The sequence below is a fragment of the Megascapheus bottae genome, chromosome 18, assembly GCF_031878675.1.
Source record: "Megascapheus bottae isolate mThoBot1 chromosome 18, mThoBot2.hap1, whole genome shotgun sequence".
NCBI classification, from domain to species: Eukaryota; Metazoa; Chordata; class Mammalia; order Rodentia; family Geomyidae; genus Megascapheus; species Megascapheus bottae.
Window position 1 is genome coordinate 28,464,186 of NC_143526.1, and position 15,574 is coordinate 28,479,759.

Consider the following 15,574-nt stretch of genomic DNA (forward strand, 5'->3'; position numbering starts at 1 on the left):
TGAGAGGGTGCCCCTTCCAGGGCGGGAGCAAGCACCTCCAGAGCAGCTTACGGGGACGGGCCATATCACAAGCAGACCAAGAACTGGTAACAAATGCCACATGGTGACAGGGTGGGCACCCGAGAACCATGCTTCATTAACCTCTGACCAGCAGAGTGGGGTCCAGTCCTCAATCTGGCTGAGATGGCTAAGTGGAATGGGCCCCACCACCAACCTCCTGCACTACCTCAGCTTCCCTCCCTTTACACAGCTGACCCCTGGCCCTTCACCAGACCTACATGCTGACCCTGCAAACCATGGGTCCATTCCCAGAGAACACCACACGGAGCCTGCGTGCAGAGCCCTGTCCCACGACAGTCCCCCTCTCAAGGACAGTCCACGCCCCCTCCTGGAAAACCATTTTAATTCACTGGGAGTGGCAGAATGGAAGGTGCAGGGCTGGGCCCCGTGCACTGCGCTTCAGCCGTGCCCAGTCTCCCTCTGGCTCTGAACAGGTTCACAGTAGCTCTAGGAAGCACCAGGCCTCCCACAACAGAAGGAGAGCAAAGTTACCCCCAAAACGGACAGGTGGGGGAGGTTAGGGGCTCTGTCCAGGGCACTGGTGGCACGGGAGGAGAATGGAGTTGCATGGAAGCTCACCGAGGCTCCAGCCAGTGAGACCTTTGGCTGTTTTTAAGGCCAGCATCAGGCAGCGGAGGGAGTTGCCAAGAACAATGAGAGGTCCGACCAGCAAACCCAGGGAGAGGCAAAGGCACTGGGGCAGATGTGACTGTGGACAACAGCTGACTCAGGCTAGGCCTTGCAAGACCTCTGGTGAACACACCACGCATACAGTTCAGGCCTGCGCCTTGCCAAGCACAGTGGCCTCTTATGGGCCAGAAATCAGGGCCAAAGCTCCAGACCCACACCTGCCCAGCAGCTGCCTACAGGTGTAAGGCTGGCTTGGTGTGGGGTCCCGCCACCTTCTGTTCAGTGACAATTCTGACAGCTGGGGTGGCAAGGAATTCCATTGACCCGACAGCGGCAGCCCCCACTGATGTCCCCTGGACCCTAAGAGACAGAGAGAAGAGGCCATCAAGTGGTGATCACTCTACCAGCTCAAACCAGGCACCTTCCCTCCCCCCACCCCCACTCCCCATTGCTCTGGACCCAAAGGTCCTTCCCCAAGGGCAGCCTCATCCTAACTGCTGGATGGGAATCACCATGGAGCCCTTTCTGGGCTTCTGCAGCTCCATCTGGCTGCACCGTTATCTCCCTGGCCAAGAGTAGAACCAAGAAGCTGGGCCTTTCATGTCACTCCATGTCAGGGACAGACAGCACGGGGGTGCTGGAGGGGATCCTGCCACCTCCCACAGAACACAAGTGGTGCCAGCCTCCATTTGTGGGGAGCTCCCAGGTGACAGACACTCGGCTGAGTACTTCTGCATGTTTCCCCCACGATTCTAACAAGCCTAAGACAGGCCTTGCAGGGATGTAATGTTTTCAAGGCCGAGGACATGGCTCAAGTGGGTAGAGTATTTGTCTAGTAATGGCCCTGTCATGAAATAGCATACCTTTTTATTTTTATTTTTGTCGGTTGTAGGACTTGAACTCTGGGCCTGGGTGCTGTCCCTGGGCTGTTCAGCTCAAGACTAGTGCTCTACCACTTGAGCCACAGCACCATGTCCACTTTTTCTGGTGGTTAACTGGAGATAAGTGTCTCATGGACTTCTGTGAGACTGGCTCTTCTGGAGACAAAGTCTCACAAATGCCTGTCCAAGCTGGCTTTGAACCTTGGCCCTCTAGATCTCAATTACTTGAGCTAGTATTATTGGCATAAGCCATTGGTGTTTGGCCTTTTGAAACTTCCAAATTATGTAATAAGCTGTAAAATACAGTCGGGGGTTTGGCTAGGGGCTGCAGTTTTCCCAGGTCCCTCTGAGGCTAACCCCAGCCCTCTGTTGCTAGGGCACTTACGCGGGGGCCCCAGCGCGGACCCTTGGTGACCCAGCAGATCTCCGTGTGGCACACTGTGCAGCGGATCCAGTCGCAGCCATCTTTTTTCTGCACCACAATCTGGCACTGCGGGCAGTGCATGGCCTCGCCCTGCTGCAGCATCACCTGGGGCAAGGCAGGTGCTGAGCAGGCCCATTCCCATGGGAGCCGGGCCACCCTCCCGGGTTTACCACCGGGCCTCTCTACCAGGCCCTCGTCTCACTCCCCCTCACCTTCTCTTGGCTGACACCCATCTCCAGATGTGAGTGTGACCAGGAGGGCTAGGCCTCCGGGAACTTGCAAACCCTGCCCTTCCTAAGCCCCAGCTCTCTGATCCCCAGGCCCTCAGCCCTGCCTCACCTTCAGCATCTCTGTTGTCTGCCGGGCAGCCATGTCATTCTGAGCCCGAATGGCCAGGTCATCCTGATACTCCCTGCAGTTCATATGCTCATGGATGGCCTGCAGGGGTGAGGGGCCCCAGGGGAGAAGCTTCCCCAAGGGCCCAAGTAAAAAGCTGGGAGAAGTGGCACTCACTAAACATGATATTGAAAATGAACTGTACAACTTGTGGGTGGGGACAGGAAGGAAAACTGGGACGGAGCAAGGGAGGGGGTGAGGATGTCCAAAAAGAAATCTACTTATTACCAGACTTACATAACTGTAACCCCAATGTGAATCACCTTTAGAGTAACAATTCTTTAAAAGTTCAAAAAAAGGAAGCTAGCAGAGAAGAGGAGAAGAGAGGGGAGGGCAGGGGAGGGGAGGGGAGGGCAGGCAGGGACACAAAGCTTTTTGTTTTGAGGCAGCTTCTCACTATGTAGCCCAGGCTGGCCTCAACTTCGTCATTGTCCAGAAGAGAGCAGAGAGAGCAGGGAAGTCCCAAGAGAGGGCTGGCCCTCAGGGGGTGGCTTCCACAGCCACACAGGCAGGAAGGCCTGCGGAGGACCAGGCAGGGCTGTCCAGGGTTGAGGTCAGAGCTCAGTTCAGATCAGGGTTGAAGTATGGGGATCAGGTTAAGCACTTAGTCCAGGGCCTGGGCAAAGGTTTAGATGGGGACTGGGGCCCAATCTGGGACCTGCACAGGGAGGTCGCTCAATGCGGACCAAGACCAAGTAGATGACCAGGGCTAAAGCTGAACTCAGTGCCCAACCAAGCCTCGGTCCAGGTTCAGAGCTCAGACGCGCTGAGTTAGTGCTCTGTCCTGGGTCAGGCCTGTGTAGAGCTGGGGCTCCTGCTGGGGTCAGAGCTTCCTTCCCAGGAGAACGAGCGGGAAGTGTGGTAGGCTGGGCTGGGCGAGGATATGGGGCAGCGGCCCCCGCCCACCTTGCAGAGCAGGCAGTTGACGTGGAGGCACACAGGGCAGGTGAACTGGTTGACATCGTCCTCAAAGAAGCACCAGCCCTTGCAATCGGGGGTCTTGCAGTGGTAGCTGAACGTGCTGCGGGTTTCTGCCAGGGAGACGCTGAGGTCCAGGAAGCGCTGGTATTCCTCAGGTGACAGGAGCTGCCAGGGACAGGCATGCTCCACTCATCGGAGCTCAGAACCCCCACCACCAAGCTCGTTCCAGCAAGCAGCAACCCCTGCAAGCCTAGGCCCTTAGTCCAGCCAGCCCACACTGGCTCTGCACCCAACCTTCCCATGCTTAAAAACGCCACCCAGAAAGGCTAACGCTCGAAAGACGCGGGAGGTGATGGCTCTGCAGCAGTGCTTTGACTGTACGCTTAAAATGGCTCTAATGGGGCTAGAGGTGGTGGTGCATAATCCTCCCCAACGGGAGAGCACGGAAGGTGCATCAAGCTCTCAGGACAGCCTGGACAAAAACTGATAGAAACAGAGCTGTGGCTCAAGTGGTAGAACACCAGCCTTGAGCAAAAAAAGCTCAGGGACAGCATGCAGCCTCTGAGTTCAAGCCCCGGGACAGAACAAAACAAAACAAAATAAACATAAAAAGCAAAATGAGGGCCGGGAGTTTGGCCAAGTGGTAGAGTGCTTGCCTAGCATGCACGAAGACCCGGGTTTGATTCCTCGGTACCACATATATAAAAAAAGCCGGAAGTGGTGCTGAGGCTCAAGTGGTAGAGCTCTAGCCTTGAGAAAGTCCAAGGACAGTGCTCAGGCCCTGAGCTCAAGACCAGGACTGGCAAAAAAAAAAAAAAAAAAAAAAAGCAAAATGAAAGCAAAAAGGAACACTTGCCTGGCATGTGTAAAGCCCAGAATTCAATCCCAGAACCAATAAAACACAACAAAAAACCCCAAGATTAAATATCATGCAAATCTGACCACAATACAAGGAAAATGAACAAAATTACAATGAGGACTGTGGTAATTCAGAACCCTGGCATGTCCACTCTGGGAGGGGAATGCTGCGGCTGAGACCATGCTAGCATCTCGGCCTTTCCTTCTCTCAGCTTATCCAAAGGCTGTCACACAGCAGAGGCGGCCACGCAGGCTCCCAGGAGCACCCTGACCTCTAGAAATGACCTCTGCAGAGGGTCTGCAGCCCAGCCACCTCAGGGAGGGCAGCCACACTGCTGGCTGCTAGGTAACTGTACTCTAACTTGTCTTGACTGGGTGGTGGGTATGAGGCATCCAACTGCACACTTAGGATGGGCGTATTTTATTGTGTGCAAAGTATGTTAATAGAGGACATTAAGATCAGACAGACACAGAAACATTGAAGGCCACGGGCCAAAATACAGTGGAAGGCTTCCTGGGGTGGCAGGGCTGTGGGCCATTTTTCTCTTTGATGTCAGATCTGATTCTCTGTGGTTTAGGTGTGTTTACTGTTGCTGACTCTCTAAAAAACCACAGCTGCATTAGTCTGTGATTCCTGCCTCCCTGCTCTCATGCTCCTCCACCATGCCGAGGCTCGGGACTGCTCCGGTGGCCCCTCAGGGAGTCTGCAGCCCTCAGTGAACTCTGGCCCATGGTGAGGCCCCTAGCAGGGACAAACTTCCCCAGAAAACCCGGAGACCTGTGACGACAGTACTGAGAATGGAAGGAACGTCCATCTCAGGGTCTCTCAGGTCACAGCTAACACACTTCAGCAGCAGCCAGCCCAAATTTAAGCGGAGCTTCTCTGATATCAGAGTGAGCCCTCCTTCTCCCCTGGGCCAGGCCCTGTTCCACCTCCAGGGCATACTTAGGAAAGAGTCAAAGAAGAGGCAGGAGTGATGGGAAAACCTGGGGCCTTGTGTATGTATCTGGGTGTTCCTTCTAAATCTATGCCACTTCTGGCCCCAGGCTCCATTTTTGGCCAGGGAACTCAAAATGTCCAGCTCTGGAACGGCCATTCCCCAGCAGTTTAAAGGCTGGAAATCATATCCAACACCCTTATTACAGTCAGAAAAGTGGAGGCCCAGAACAGGAGGAACTGTTCCAGGTACCAGTAGAGAGGAAGGGAGCCTGACAGTTAATGAGCTCAACCACAGGTTCACAGGCACACAGGTGCACCACAAGGCTGCTGCAGTGCCCACCACACCGACGGCGCCTGGCCACGTGATGTGTTTGGCCAGTGGGACTGCAGCAAACAAGTCAGAGCAGAGACTTGGAAAGCCTATGCTGGGTTCCCGTTCAACTGCTCCACAACAGAGACCCCGCCATGGGGGCAGGCCCTGGCCAGCGTGCAGGTGAGGGGACAGAAATGGGAAGAGGACCCACCCATCCCAGAGGAATCACTGACTTCTAATTCATGACCTAGGTTATCTTAAGCCACTGAGGCTGGAGTGATGGAGTGACTTGTTACACATTAAACACTAACTGGTACCAGGGCTCACTGCATGCGTTACTTTTTTTTTTTTGAGATAAGGTCTTGCCATGTAGCCAAGACCCCAAAAAAAGGTTTGGCCCGTTCCAAAACTTTCAATCCTACCTTAGCCTCTCAAGTGCTTGGATTTATAATCCCAGCAAATATGTGCTACCACAACCAGCTTCACTACTCTCCTTTTTTTTTTTCCTTTTTCTCTTTTTGGTACTCAGGGTTTGAATTCAGGATTCTGTGCTTATTCACAAGGACTCTACTGCTAAGTCACACTTTTTTGTTTTTGGTCCTACATTTACTTATTTTATGTCAATCCTGGGGCTTGAACTCTAGGTCTGGGTACCGTCCCTGAGCTTTTGTGTTCCAAACTAGTACTACACCAGACTTTCCTACCCAGGCCAGCTTCAAACTATGATCTTCAGATCTCAAACTCCTAAGTAGTTAGAATTTCAGGCATGAGCCACTCTGCCTGGCTGTCCTAACCAGGATACCATTTCTGAGGTACTGTGTCTTGCTTCCTGCCCAGGAACATGCCTGAATATTGAGCTGCTTATTTGAGCCTTCTCATCTTTGTAACTTGGATGACAAGCAGGTGCCACTGGATTCAGATATCAGTTAAGAAGATCTTACAAAAATTTTCCCAAGCTGGCCTTGATCCACAAGCCTCCGAGCAGCTAGGATTACGGGTGTGAGCCCCTGTACTGGGCTATTCAAAATCCTTTACCACCCTCTACGGCAATCTTTGTAACCCATAAAACAGAAGCTAGAACCCTAGCCTTGACACAGCGAGTTTCTCACTTAGATCATGTAAAGGGAAAGTTTTAGTTCGTAGCAAGTTTCTGCTACTTTTCAACTCCTGCCCTACTTGGGCTCAACACCCACACGGCAAAGCTCTTTGAAAATGTCTCCTGTCTGAGCCTCAAGCCCCCAGCCCCCAGGCAGGGCTGCCTGCCAGCTCCCAGCCTGCACACCTTCCCCTCCCATCCCTTCCTGCCCTTACCACTCGGATCTCCCTCTCCAGCAGCTTGCCGGGACAGGAGTAGGTGCTGTCAATGAAGGGGCAGGAGACCTCAGCTTCCTGGCTGTTGCGGATGGTGCCCTGCAGGCACTCCCTGGAAGGGGAAGGTGGGGTTAGCTCGGCTGACTGCCCAGGAACTCCGCTTGCTGGGCACAGCCTGACCAGGGTCTTTCCTCAAGCACCCCCAGTTGGGTTACTTTTCAATTCCCCCTTTCCCATGCCTGTCACCACAGCCTACCTTGGCCCAGGGGATCCTGCCCACCCCCCATCCCTCTGGTCTGACCTCCAGGGTCTCAAGCAGGCCTCCCGCCTCTGCTCCATGCACAGAGCAGGACAGTGGGTGCAGGGTTAAGGTGGCCTTCCCACTCAAGGGCAGCTCCAGGGAGCCTGGCACCCCAGCAACTCCACCACTGTTGTCTGTGGGGAGCCTGGGGGGAAGGAGGGGACGACTCCAGGGGAGACCTATGGGGGCCAACTGTCCCCCAGCAAAGGGCAGGGGGGAGCAGGTCTGCCAGGTGGGCCCTAACACCCTTACACAGACAGGCGACGGGCCGGGGTTTGGCCTAGTGGTAGAGTTTTGGCCTAGCATGCATGAAGACTTGGGCTTGATTCTTTGGTACCACATACATAGAAAAAAGCCGGAAGTGGTCCTGCGGCTCAAGTGGCAGAGCTCTAGCCTTGAAAAAGCCCAAGAACAGTGCTCAGGCCGTGAGTTCAAGCCCCAGGACTGGCAAAAAAAAAAAAAAAAAAAAAAAGACGGCAACAAGGGGCAGAGTGAGGGCAGTGGTTCTCACCTAGAAGGCCAATATCCCTCAAAACTGTGGCCCTGGCTAAGTTGCTGGGCCACTACACTGTACCTCTCCTTTTCCATCTGCAACTGAAGGGAAAAGAGCCCACAGGGCAGCCTCTCTGGGAATCCAATAAGAAGGGCAAGGGGCCAGGAATCGCACCTGCAGAAGGTGTGCAGACACTCCCGCAGCACCACGCCCTCGCCCGGAGCCAGCACCGAGTAGCACACGGGGCACTCGGTGGGCTCGAGGTTCAGCACCAGGCTCCGCTGCTCCAGCTGGACGTGCTGCTGGTAGTTCCCCTCCTGCTGCTGCTGCTTCCGCTGGGCACATGGGTGGGGCCACGGGAGGGAGGGGTCAGGGTCGGGGGATGGGGGGGAGGGGGGGAGGGGAGGCAGCCAGGAGCGTGCGAGGAGGAGGCCTGGGTTCTGAATGGTAAGTCAGGGGGCAGAGAAGGGAGGGCACACGGAGCCAGAATGGGGGCAAAGCCAGCGCAGAGCTGGGTCACTGATGGGAGCAGGCGTGGAGCTGAAGCGAGGGTTGGGCATGAGCTGAGCGCCACAGTTCTAGGGTAACACTCAGGGCGTCACCAGGGAACATGAGGAACCAGGTCACAGAAAGGCAGGCAGAAAGCAGTGTTAAGGATGGCCGGGGTAAGAGTGGAGTGCAGGGTGAGGTTTCACTAGGTAGAGAAGGAGCAAGGTCACAGACAACAGGGGTGAGGTCTTGGCTGACTGTAGCCAGGGTCACGGCTAGGGTGTTGAGTGACAGCCAGGAACGCAGGGGAGGGGAGGGATGAGAGGTAAGAGCAGAGATGCAGCCCACATGGGGCAGAGTAAGTAAAGAGCCTAAACATGCCCAGGTGACCTCAAAGAGGGTGGTTGGTCAGTGCAGGGTGTCAGCTGGCAGTGTGCTCAGAGGGGCGAGGCAGTAGGTGCAGCGGGCCCCCTTCCTGGCCCCTTCCTGGCCCGGGCCTCCCCGACCCGGTCTGTCCCAGGATGTGTGCCCACCTGCTGGTACTGGCGCAGAGCCTCCTCCTCACCAGCCAATCGCGCTCGCTCCTCCTCATCGGGCTGGTAGGATGCAGGGACCTGGTAGGCCTCAGGTCGGGCCCTGCAGCACATCTCACAGCCGGGTCTTGTGGGCTTGTTGATGAAAGTGCACCCTGGGCACTGCCAGCCCACCTAGAGGCAGTGGGCTGTGAGTGGAGTTGGTGGGGGGGTGGCTAGAGTAGGAAGACGGGTAAGAGGACCACAGAAGGGGACCACTCACCGGAGGAGGCTCTGAACCTGGCTGTCCTGGTTCCTGAGGGGCTCCAGGCTTGGGAAGGAGAGGCTCCAGAGGGCCACGTGGCTGCAGTGTGAGATCCTTGAAGCCCAGATCTGGGGGGGGGGAATCTGAGTCCATACCCTAAGCGGGCAGGCAGAGCCTTCCTTGCCATCCTTCCTTCCTGGGCCGACTCCAGCCTGTCCTGCCAAGCAGGCACCCTGAATCCCCCAGGGTCCAGCCCTGAAGGCCACCAGGAGAGGGACACTACTACACTGTGGTGGGCCTGACCAAACATGTACTTGCTCCATTCATGAGGGCATCCTGACAAAAAGACAGGAATCAGTTACATGCAGACTCACTCCAGTGATCCTAGCTACTCAGGAGACTGACATCTGAGGAGCAAGGCTCAAAGCCAACTGGAGTAGGAAAGTCCGTGAGACGCTTCCTTCCAATTAACCACCAAAATGCCAGAAATGGAGCAGTGGTTCAAGTGATAGAGTACCAGCCTTGAGTGCAAAAACTAAGGGGCAGTGCCCAGACCTGAGTTTAAGCCTCAGCACACACACACACACACACACACACACACACACACACACACACACACACAAAGTGCCGGAACTTTTTTTTTTTTTTTTTGCCAGTCCTGGGGCTTTGGCTCAGGGCCTGGACACTGTCATTAGGCTTTCTCAAGGCTAGCGCTCTACCACTTGAGCCACAGCACCACTTCTGGCTTTCTCTGGGTATGTCGTATTGAGGAATCAGACCCAGAGTAAGAGTCTCATGCCCTTTCCTGCCCAGGCTGGCTTCGAACCTTGATCTTCAGATCTCAGCCTCCTATTGAGTAGCAAGGATTAAGTATGAATCCCCAGTACTGGGGGGATGGGGGCTTGGGGCTTGAACTCAGGGCCTAGGCACTGTTTCTAAGCTAATGCTCTACCACTTGAACCACAGCTCCACTTTAGGCTTTTTCTGAGTGGTTTATTAGAGAGTCTCATAGACTTTCCTGCCTGGGCTGGCTTTGAACTGCCATCCTCAGATCTCAGCCTCCTGAATAGCCAGGATGATAGGCGTGAGCCACCAGTAACCAGCGGAGACCCTTCTTTTTAAGGAAATCCACATCAAAGCATTTTTTAGGGAAGAAGGACACAGAATGACTTATAACTTATTTTGTAGGAAGAGAATGATAAAACAAGAGAATGTTTGTAAAAGGTGCAGGGGAACTCTGCACTGTTCTTTGGACAATCCTTCAACTTTTCTGCAAATCTGAAATATTGCAGTAGTAACAAATTTAGAATGAAAAATAGTTGTAATTAGACTCAATTTACTAATAGAGAAAACAGGAAGCGACACAGGAATGAACTTGCCCAAGATCATGCAGCTGGTATTTTGACAGGAGGATACCATGCCAGCTGTTGTCCAAATGTAACACCCTATCTAACACCCACGTCCTCTCCTCCCCACGGGCAGTGTCCTCACCCTGCCCGTGGGCATGCAAGCTGCCAGGGTCTCACTGTGGACCAGGCCTCACCTTCCAGCATTCGCAGCTGCCGCTGGCGCTGCAGCTCCTGGGGGTTGAGCGAGGTGTTGCAGGCTGACAGCAGGTACAGGTAGGCACTGTCCCCATTCCGCCGCACCCCATGGGAATGTAGGGTCTCCTGGTCTCGTGCCAGCCGCTGTCCAATCACCCACTGCTGCAGGGTGGGTGGAAAGCCGTAATCCAGAAAGACCTGGGGGGTACCCCAAAATGGAGAGTGGGAATGGAAGGCCAGAGAGAGAGGAGGCACCTCAAAAGAAGAATAGCCCCACGTCCCTCCAGCGCTCTCACTCACCATGTCCTTGAGGGAGGCCACGGTCATGTCTGCTCTTACCGTGAGCCAGATGGTCACCGTGTGCATCTGCGCATCCTCCACGCTCACACACAACCTGCGGGGAAGGCAGGCCCAAGGCCCCAGGGGAGGGTCTCCCTGAATTCCTGTACCCCCCAACTTCCTCCTCTGTCTAATCACTGCATCCTCCCCTGACTGGCCACACTTTTCACATAAACCGGCTCTGTGCACCACAGGCTCCGGGGCCTATCTCCCCCCAGCTCGCAGCCAAACCAGCAGCAGCTGTTGCTAACCTCAAGCCAAGCTCTTCACTATCCTTGGAGCACGTTAAGTCATTTAATCTGCTCAACCACCCCAAGAAGCAGGAACTGTAGCTCTTTATTACAGACACACACATGCTACCCTGACTGCTAGCTACAGGCAGGATTTAAATCCAAGTCATGCTATTCCAAAGTGTTCGTCTACTTTTTTACAGCAATGAAATCAAACCCAGAGAATCCCACATGTGAGGGAGGTGGCTTATCGCTGCACTACAACCCCAGCCTGATTTAAACACCAACTTTGTGTGGGGGTATATACGTGTGGGCCAATATGTGGGCTTGAACTCAGGGCCTAGGCACTATACCTTATTAATCACCAACTTTCTCTAAAGTTCTCTGACATTTTTAGACGACCAAAAGCAAGAAAGGGAAGGGTCTTGATGCAAAAATAAAGCTGACTACAAAAGAAACAGATCTGGGGTGGAAAAGAACTAGATAGAGACACCGCAGAGAATTACAGGTGATGAGCATTGATGTAAAAACTCTCAATAAAATTCTTCCACGACGAATTCACCAACACATTAAAAGATCATATATCACACCAGGGGCCAGTGGCTCATGCTAGCTCCCAGGAGGCTAAGATCTGAAGGTTGCTGTTCAAAGCAGCCTGGGTAGGAAAATCTGCTCGACTCTTATCTCCAATTAACCACCAGAAAACTGGAAGTGGAGCTATGACTCAAAGTGGTAGAGTGCTAGCCTTGAGCAAAAAGATTATGGGCAGTGCCTAGGCCCTGAGTGCTAACCCCACAACTGACAAAATAAATTAAAGTAAGATTGTATAGTTAAGCCCGATAACTGGGGCCTCCTGCTGGCCAGAGCCTCGCAGAAGGCAGGTCTCAGGTGGGACCCAAAATTCTGCCCATGCTGCTGGTTCACAAGCCACACTTGGAAGCAGCAAAGTACTGGCTGCTTCATCCACAAGCTGTGGGCAACAGTTCAGCTCACAGAGCAAACTACTGTGCCACCTGCAAGTGAGCTGGGAGAGCTTTAAAGAAAAGTCAAGAAAAGATGGGCATGGTGGCACACATCTGGAAGAAGTCCCCTGTATACGTTCTCCCTTGTTTTCCTTGTCAAGCAGAGCCCCTAAGTTCTGGCTAGATGTCTGGCTAGCTTTCACAGCCTCCATTTAAACTGAGCCTAGTTTTGAGTATGTGAATTTAAGCTATATTTTTACCAAGTGTCTTCCCCAGTTCGCACCAGTGACTTACACCTGTAATCCTAGATACTCAAGAGTCTGAGATCTGAGGATTGTGGTTCCAAGCCAGACCGGGCAGGAAAGTCTCTGAGACTCTTTATCATTAACCGCTGGGGAGGAGAGGAGGAAGCCAGAAGTGGAGGTGTGGCTCTAGTGTTAGTGCACTAGCCTTAAGCAGACTGGCACACACAAAAGAAGCCTTAGCTGAGCACAGTGGCTCCCGCCTATAATCCTCACTACTCAGGAGACTGAGATCTGAGGATCGTGGTTCAAAGCTAAAATCCATGAGACTTATCTCCAATTAACCACCAAAAAACAGAAATGGTACTGTGGCTCAAGGGGTAGGGCAATAGCCCTGAGCTGAAAAGCTCAGGGAGAACACTCAGGCCCAGAGTTAAGTCCCACAACCAGAAAAAAAAGAATAAAGAAAACAAAAAAGTCCTCCTGTCCTTCTGATGAAGTGGCTGCAGCTGGAACAGCCATCTTGAATCATGATGTAATCTTCAGAAAGGAGGCCACGAATGGCAGGATGATGTGATGGAAGAGACACGAGCCTCCACTGAATCTGCTCATTTTTTTTTTCCTCTCCCATATCTTAAAATACCTCCTAGGTAGTTTTATCTCATTTTAAAAATGAGAAAACAAACAGAAATGGAAAATACTATCGTGTATCTCGTAATTGTTCAGTGACAGAACTGGAGTGTGAGGCCAAATCTTCTGACAGTACAATCTGCCAGCGAAGCCCCGGGTCGAATCCCCATGACTGCAGAAACAGAACAGAACACGGGCTTCCCACAGGGATCACAGTCTCTGCCGGCCATGCATTCCTCACCTGATGTCCTGTGTGGAAGAGACCTCAGGCTTCAGTTGTACTTGAAGGGGCACCCGCTGCTCTGCCAGCCAGATAGCACATTCCATAGCTACCTGCTCATCTCCGCCGGCCACTGCCCGAGCCAAGCTCAGGGCCATCTCCTCCGCTGAAAGCCAGCACAGAAGCAGTTAGGGTGAAAGGTGAGGGTGAGGGTGAAAGGTGAGGTGGTTCTGTCTCCCTAGTGAGCTCCTATATAGCCCACACCTAGATTAAAAGTCCTTTTCTGAGAGGTCTTCTCTCTGATACCACTCTCCTCTACCCCAGGGTTATTTGGTTCCATTTGTCCTTCATACTCAGAGTCCCCCACACTTCCCATCCGTTTATATGACAACATAAACAGCTCTTACGGTGTGACACTCGCTATTCCAGCAACTGGATTTAGATAGATAGACCCCCTTCCCTCAACTCCCAGTTCAGTATGGAAGACAGAAAAGAGGGAAAGTGGGAACCGCGGTTTAACAAGAGAAAATTAGAGCGTAATACAAGGTGGCAAGAAAGAAACAGGTGCCTGGTGCTGGAGGCTCATGTCTGCAATTCTAGCTACTGAGGAGGCTGAGATTTGAGGATCCAAGTTGGAAGCAAGCCTGGGCAAGAAGATCTCTGAGATTCTTTTTTTTTTTTTTTTTTTGCCAGTCCTGGGCTTAAACTCAGGGCCTGAGCACTGTCCTTGGACTTTCTCAAGGCTAGAGCTCTACCACTTGAGCCTCAGCACCACTTCTGGCTTTTTTCTATGTATGTGGTACCGAGGAATCGAACCCAGGTCTTCATGCATGCTAGGTAAGCACCTTAACCACTAGGCCAAACTCCCGGCCATCTCTGAGACTCTTATCTCCAATTAACAATCATTAAAACAAAACAAAACAAAAAAGCCTGGTCTCCATGGCTCACTCCTGTAATACTGGCTACTGGGGAGGCTGAGATCTGAAGATTGAGTGGTTCAAAGCCAGCCCAGGTAGCCAAGTCCATGAGAACCTCATTGCTTATTAACTACTAAAATGGCAGAGATAGAGCTGAAGTTCAAAGTGGTAGAGCACAAAAGTTCAGGGATGGCACCCAGGCCCTGAGTTTAAGCCCCAGGTCCAGCACCAAAAAAAAAAAGAAAAAAAAAGGAAAGGAAACGAATGGAAAGGAAAGGAAGAAAGAAAGGAAAGAAGAAAGAAAGGAAGGAAGGAAGGAAGGAAGAGAGGGAGGGAGGGTTTCTGGGGCGAGGTCACACAGGCTGAGAGCTCAAGGAGGCAGGCCTTGCAGGCCTCCCCAGGGTTCTGGGCTTGGTTCAGAGATGCATTTCCAGCAGCAAGTCCAGGGCACCCCAATGAGCTCCCTTGTTCTACAAGGCGGGTGGAAGGCCAGGGGCAGAGGTAAGAACCTGTGCTCCTCCGATGCCCTCGGGTCTGTCCCCCCACCAGCCCGGGAAGTCCCAGCTCAGAGCCCTGTGTCCTCCGGGAGTGGTCCACCAGCCCCCCCGTCCCCCCGCCCTTCGCGGGCCCCCACGGGTCACCGGAGGGGGCACTGTAGGGGTGCCCACCTTTCTTGGTCTTCTCGTCCATCTGGGCTGGCTGCGCCCATCCCCTCGGGGGGCTGCGGCTCGGGGTGAAGTCTACCTCCGGGTCACCTGGAGGAGAGCGCACGGCCGGGGCAGACTCAGCCCTGGCCCGCGGCCCCCACCGTGCCTCGGGGTCCCGGGCAGCAAGCGGGCGGCATCAGACCAGCCGGGGCCCAAGCGCCATCGGGACCGGACAGGCGGGGTGGGGAGCCGAGGGGGTGGCCCGGCGCCACGCGGCGGGGTGCTGGGGATCCCCGCGGCGTCCCGAGTCCCTGCGTCCGGGGAGGCCCCGGTCATTCGGAAGAGAAAGCGAAAGTACCGGCCCCGGAAGTGGGGAAGGGGGGGCGGGAAAACTGTGTCCTCCTCGGGAGCCCCCCCCCCCGCAGTCCCCCGGAGTCCCCGGCCTCCGCGCGGCCTCCCGGAGGCCCCACCCCGGCCCTCCCGCGGACCACCCACTCCCGGGCCCGCTCACCCGCGCGCAGCGCCCCAGCGGGAGGGGCGGGCCTGGCGGACGGGAAGGGGCGGGGCGGGCGGGGCGGGGCCTGGGGCGGGGAGGAGCCTGCGGTGTGGTGAGACTTTAGGTTAGGGGAGGAGTTTGTGTGCAGGGGCGGGGTCTGGGCCAGGGCGGGGTTTGCGTCGGAGGGGCGGGATCTAGGTTAGAGTAGGGTTTGTGATAGGGGGCGGGATCTGGGTTGCAGGTGGAGTTTGAGGGAAAGTGGGGACCGGGCCGTTAGACTTACCCTGGAAGCCAGGCTCATGCCTTGCACTCCTAGTTACTCTGGAGGCTGAGAGCTGAGGATTGCAGTTTAAAGCCACTTAACCACCAGAAAGCCGGAAATGCCCCTGTGGCTCAAAGTGGTAAAAGCTGAGAGACAGTACCCAGCCCTTGAGTTCAAGCCCCAGACCAAGAGACAGGTGGGGGGGAGGAGAGAGAGGAAAAGGAAACAGGTTCTGATTATGAACTGCTCCAGGCTACTCAACTAGGATAGGGTGTTTGGGGTACAGGGATT

General features: G+C 54.3%; 1 protein-coding gene across 2 annotated transcripts; it reads right to left on the reverse strand.

The window, feature by feature from the left end:
- Positions 1-386: 386 nt before the first annotated feature.
- Positions 387-15,081, reverse strand: Rbck1 (RANBP2-type and C3HC4-type zinc finger containing 1). Of its 2 annotated transcripts, XM_090352118.1 has the most exons (13): positions 15,037-15,081; positions 14,547-14,633; positions 12,983-13,127; positions 10,639-10,732; positions 10,338-10,536; positions 8,813-8,922; positions 8,551-8,724; positions 7,703-7,863; positions 6,735-6,846; positions 3,298-3,477; positions 2,335-2,433; positions 1,957-2,100; positions 387-1,050 (listed from the first exon to the last, which is right to left on the reverse strand). In XM_090352118.1, the coding sequence occupies exons 2-13, from the start codon at positions 14,566-14,568 to the stop codon at positions 970-972; spliced, it is 1,521 nt and encodes a 506-aa protein (XP_090208244.1). In that variant the 5' UTR covers positions 14,569-14,633; positions 15,037-15,081; the 3' UTR covers positions 387-969. The 2 variants fall into 2 exon arrangements, with proteins under 2 accessions (XP_090208244.1, XP_090208245.1); XM_090352119.1 differs by lacking the exons at positions 7,703-7,863; positions 10,639-10,732; positions 12,983-13,127; positions 14,547-14,633; positions 15,037-15,081 and having other exon boundaries at positions 10,338-10,530.
- Between the last annotated feature and the right edge of the window lie 493 nt (positions 15,082-15,574).

What these genes read in the sequence shown, in the direction of transcription:
- Rbck1 (XM_090352118.1), bottom strand. Translation starts at nt 14,568, where the DNA reads ATGGACGAGAAGACCAAGAAAG. An exon ending in CAGGTTCAGAGCCTCCTCCG is followed by an intron (nt 8,725 to 8,812) that starts GTGAGTGGTCCC and finishes CACTGCCTCTAG; the next exon opens with GTGGGCTGGCAGTGCCCAGG. An exon ending in TGGAGAGGGAGATCCGAGTG is followed by an intron (nt 3,478 to 6,734) that starts GTAAGGGCAGGA and finishes TGTCCCTGGCAG; the next exon opens with CTCCTGTCACCTGAGGAATA.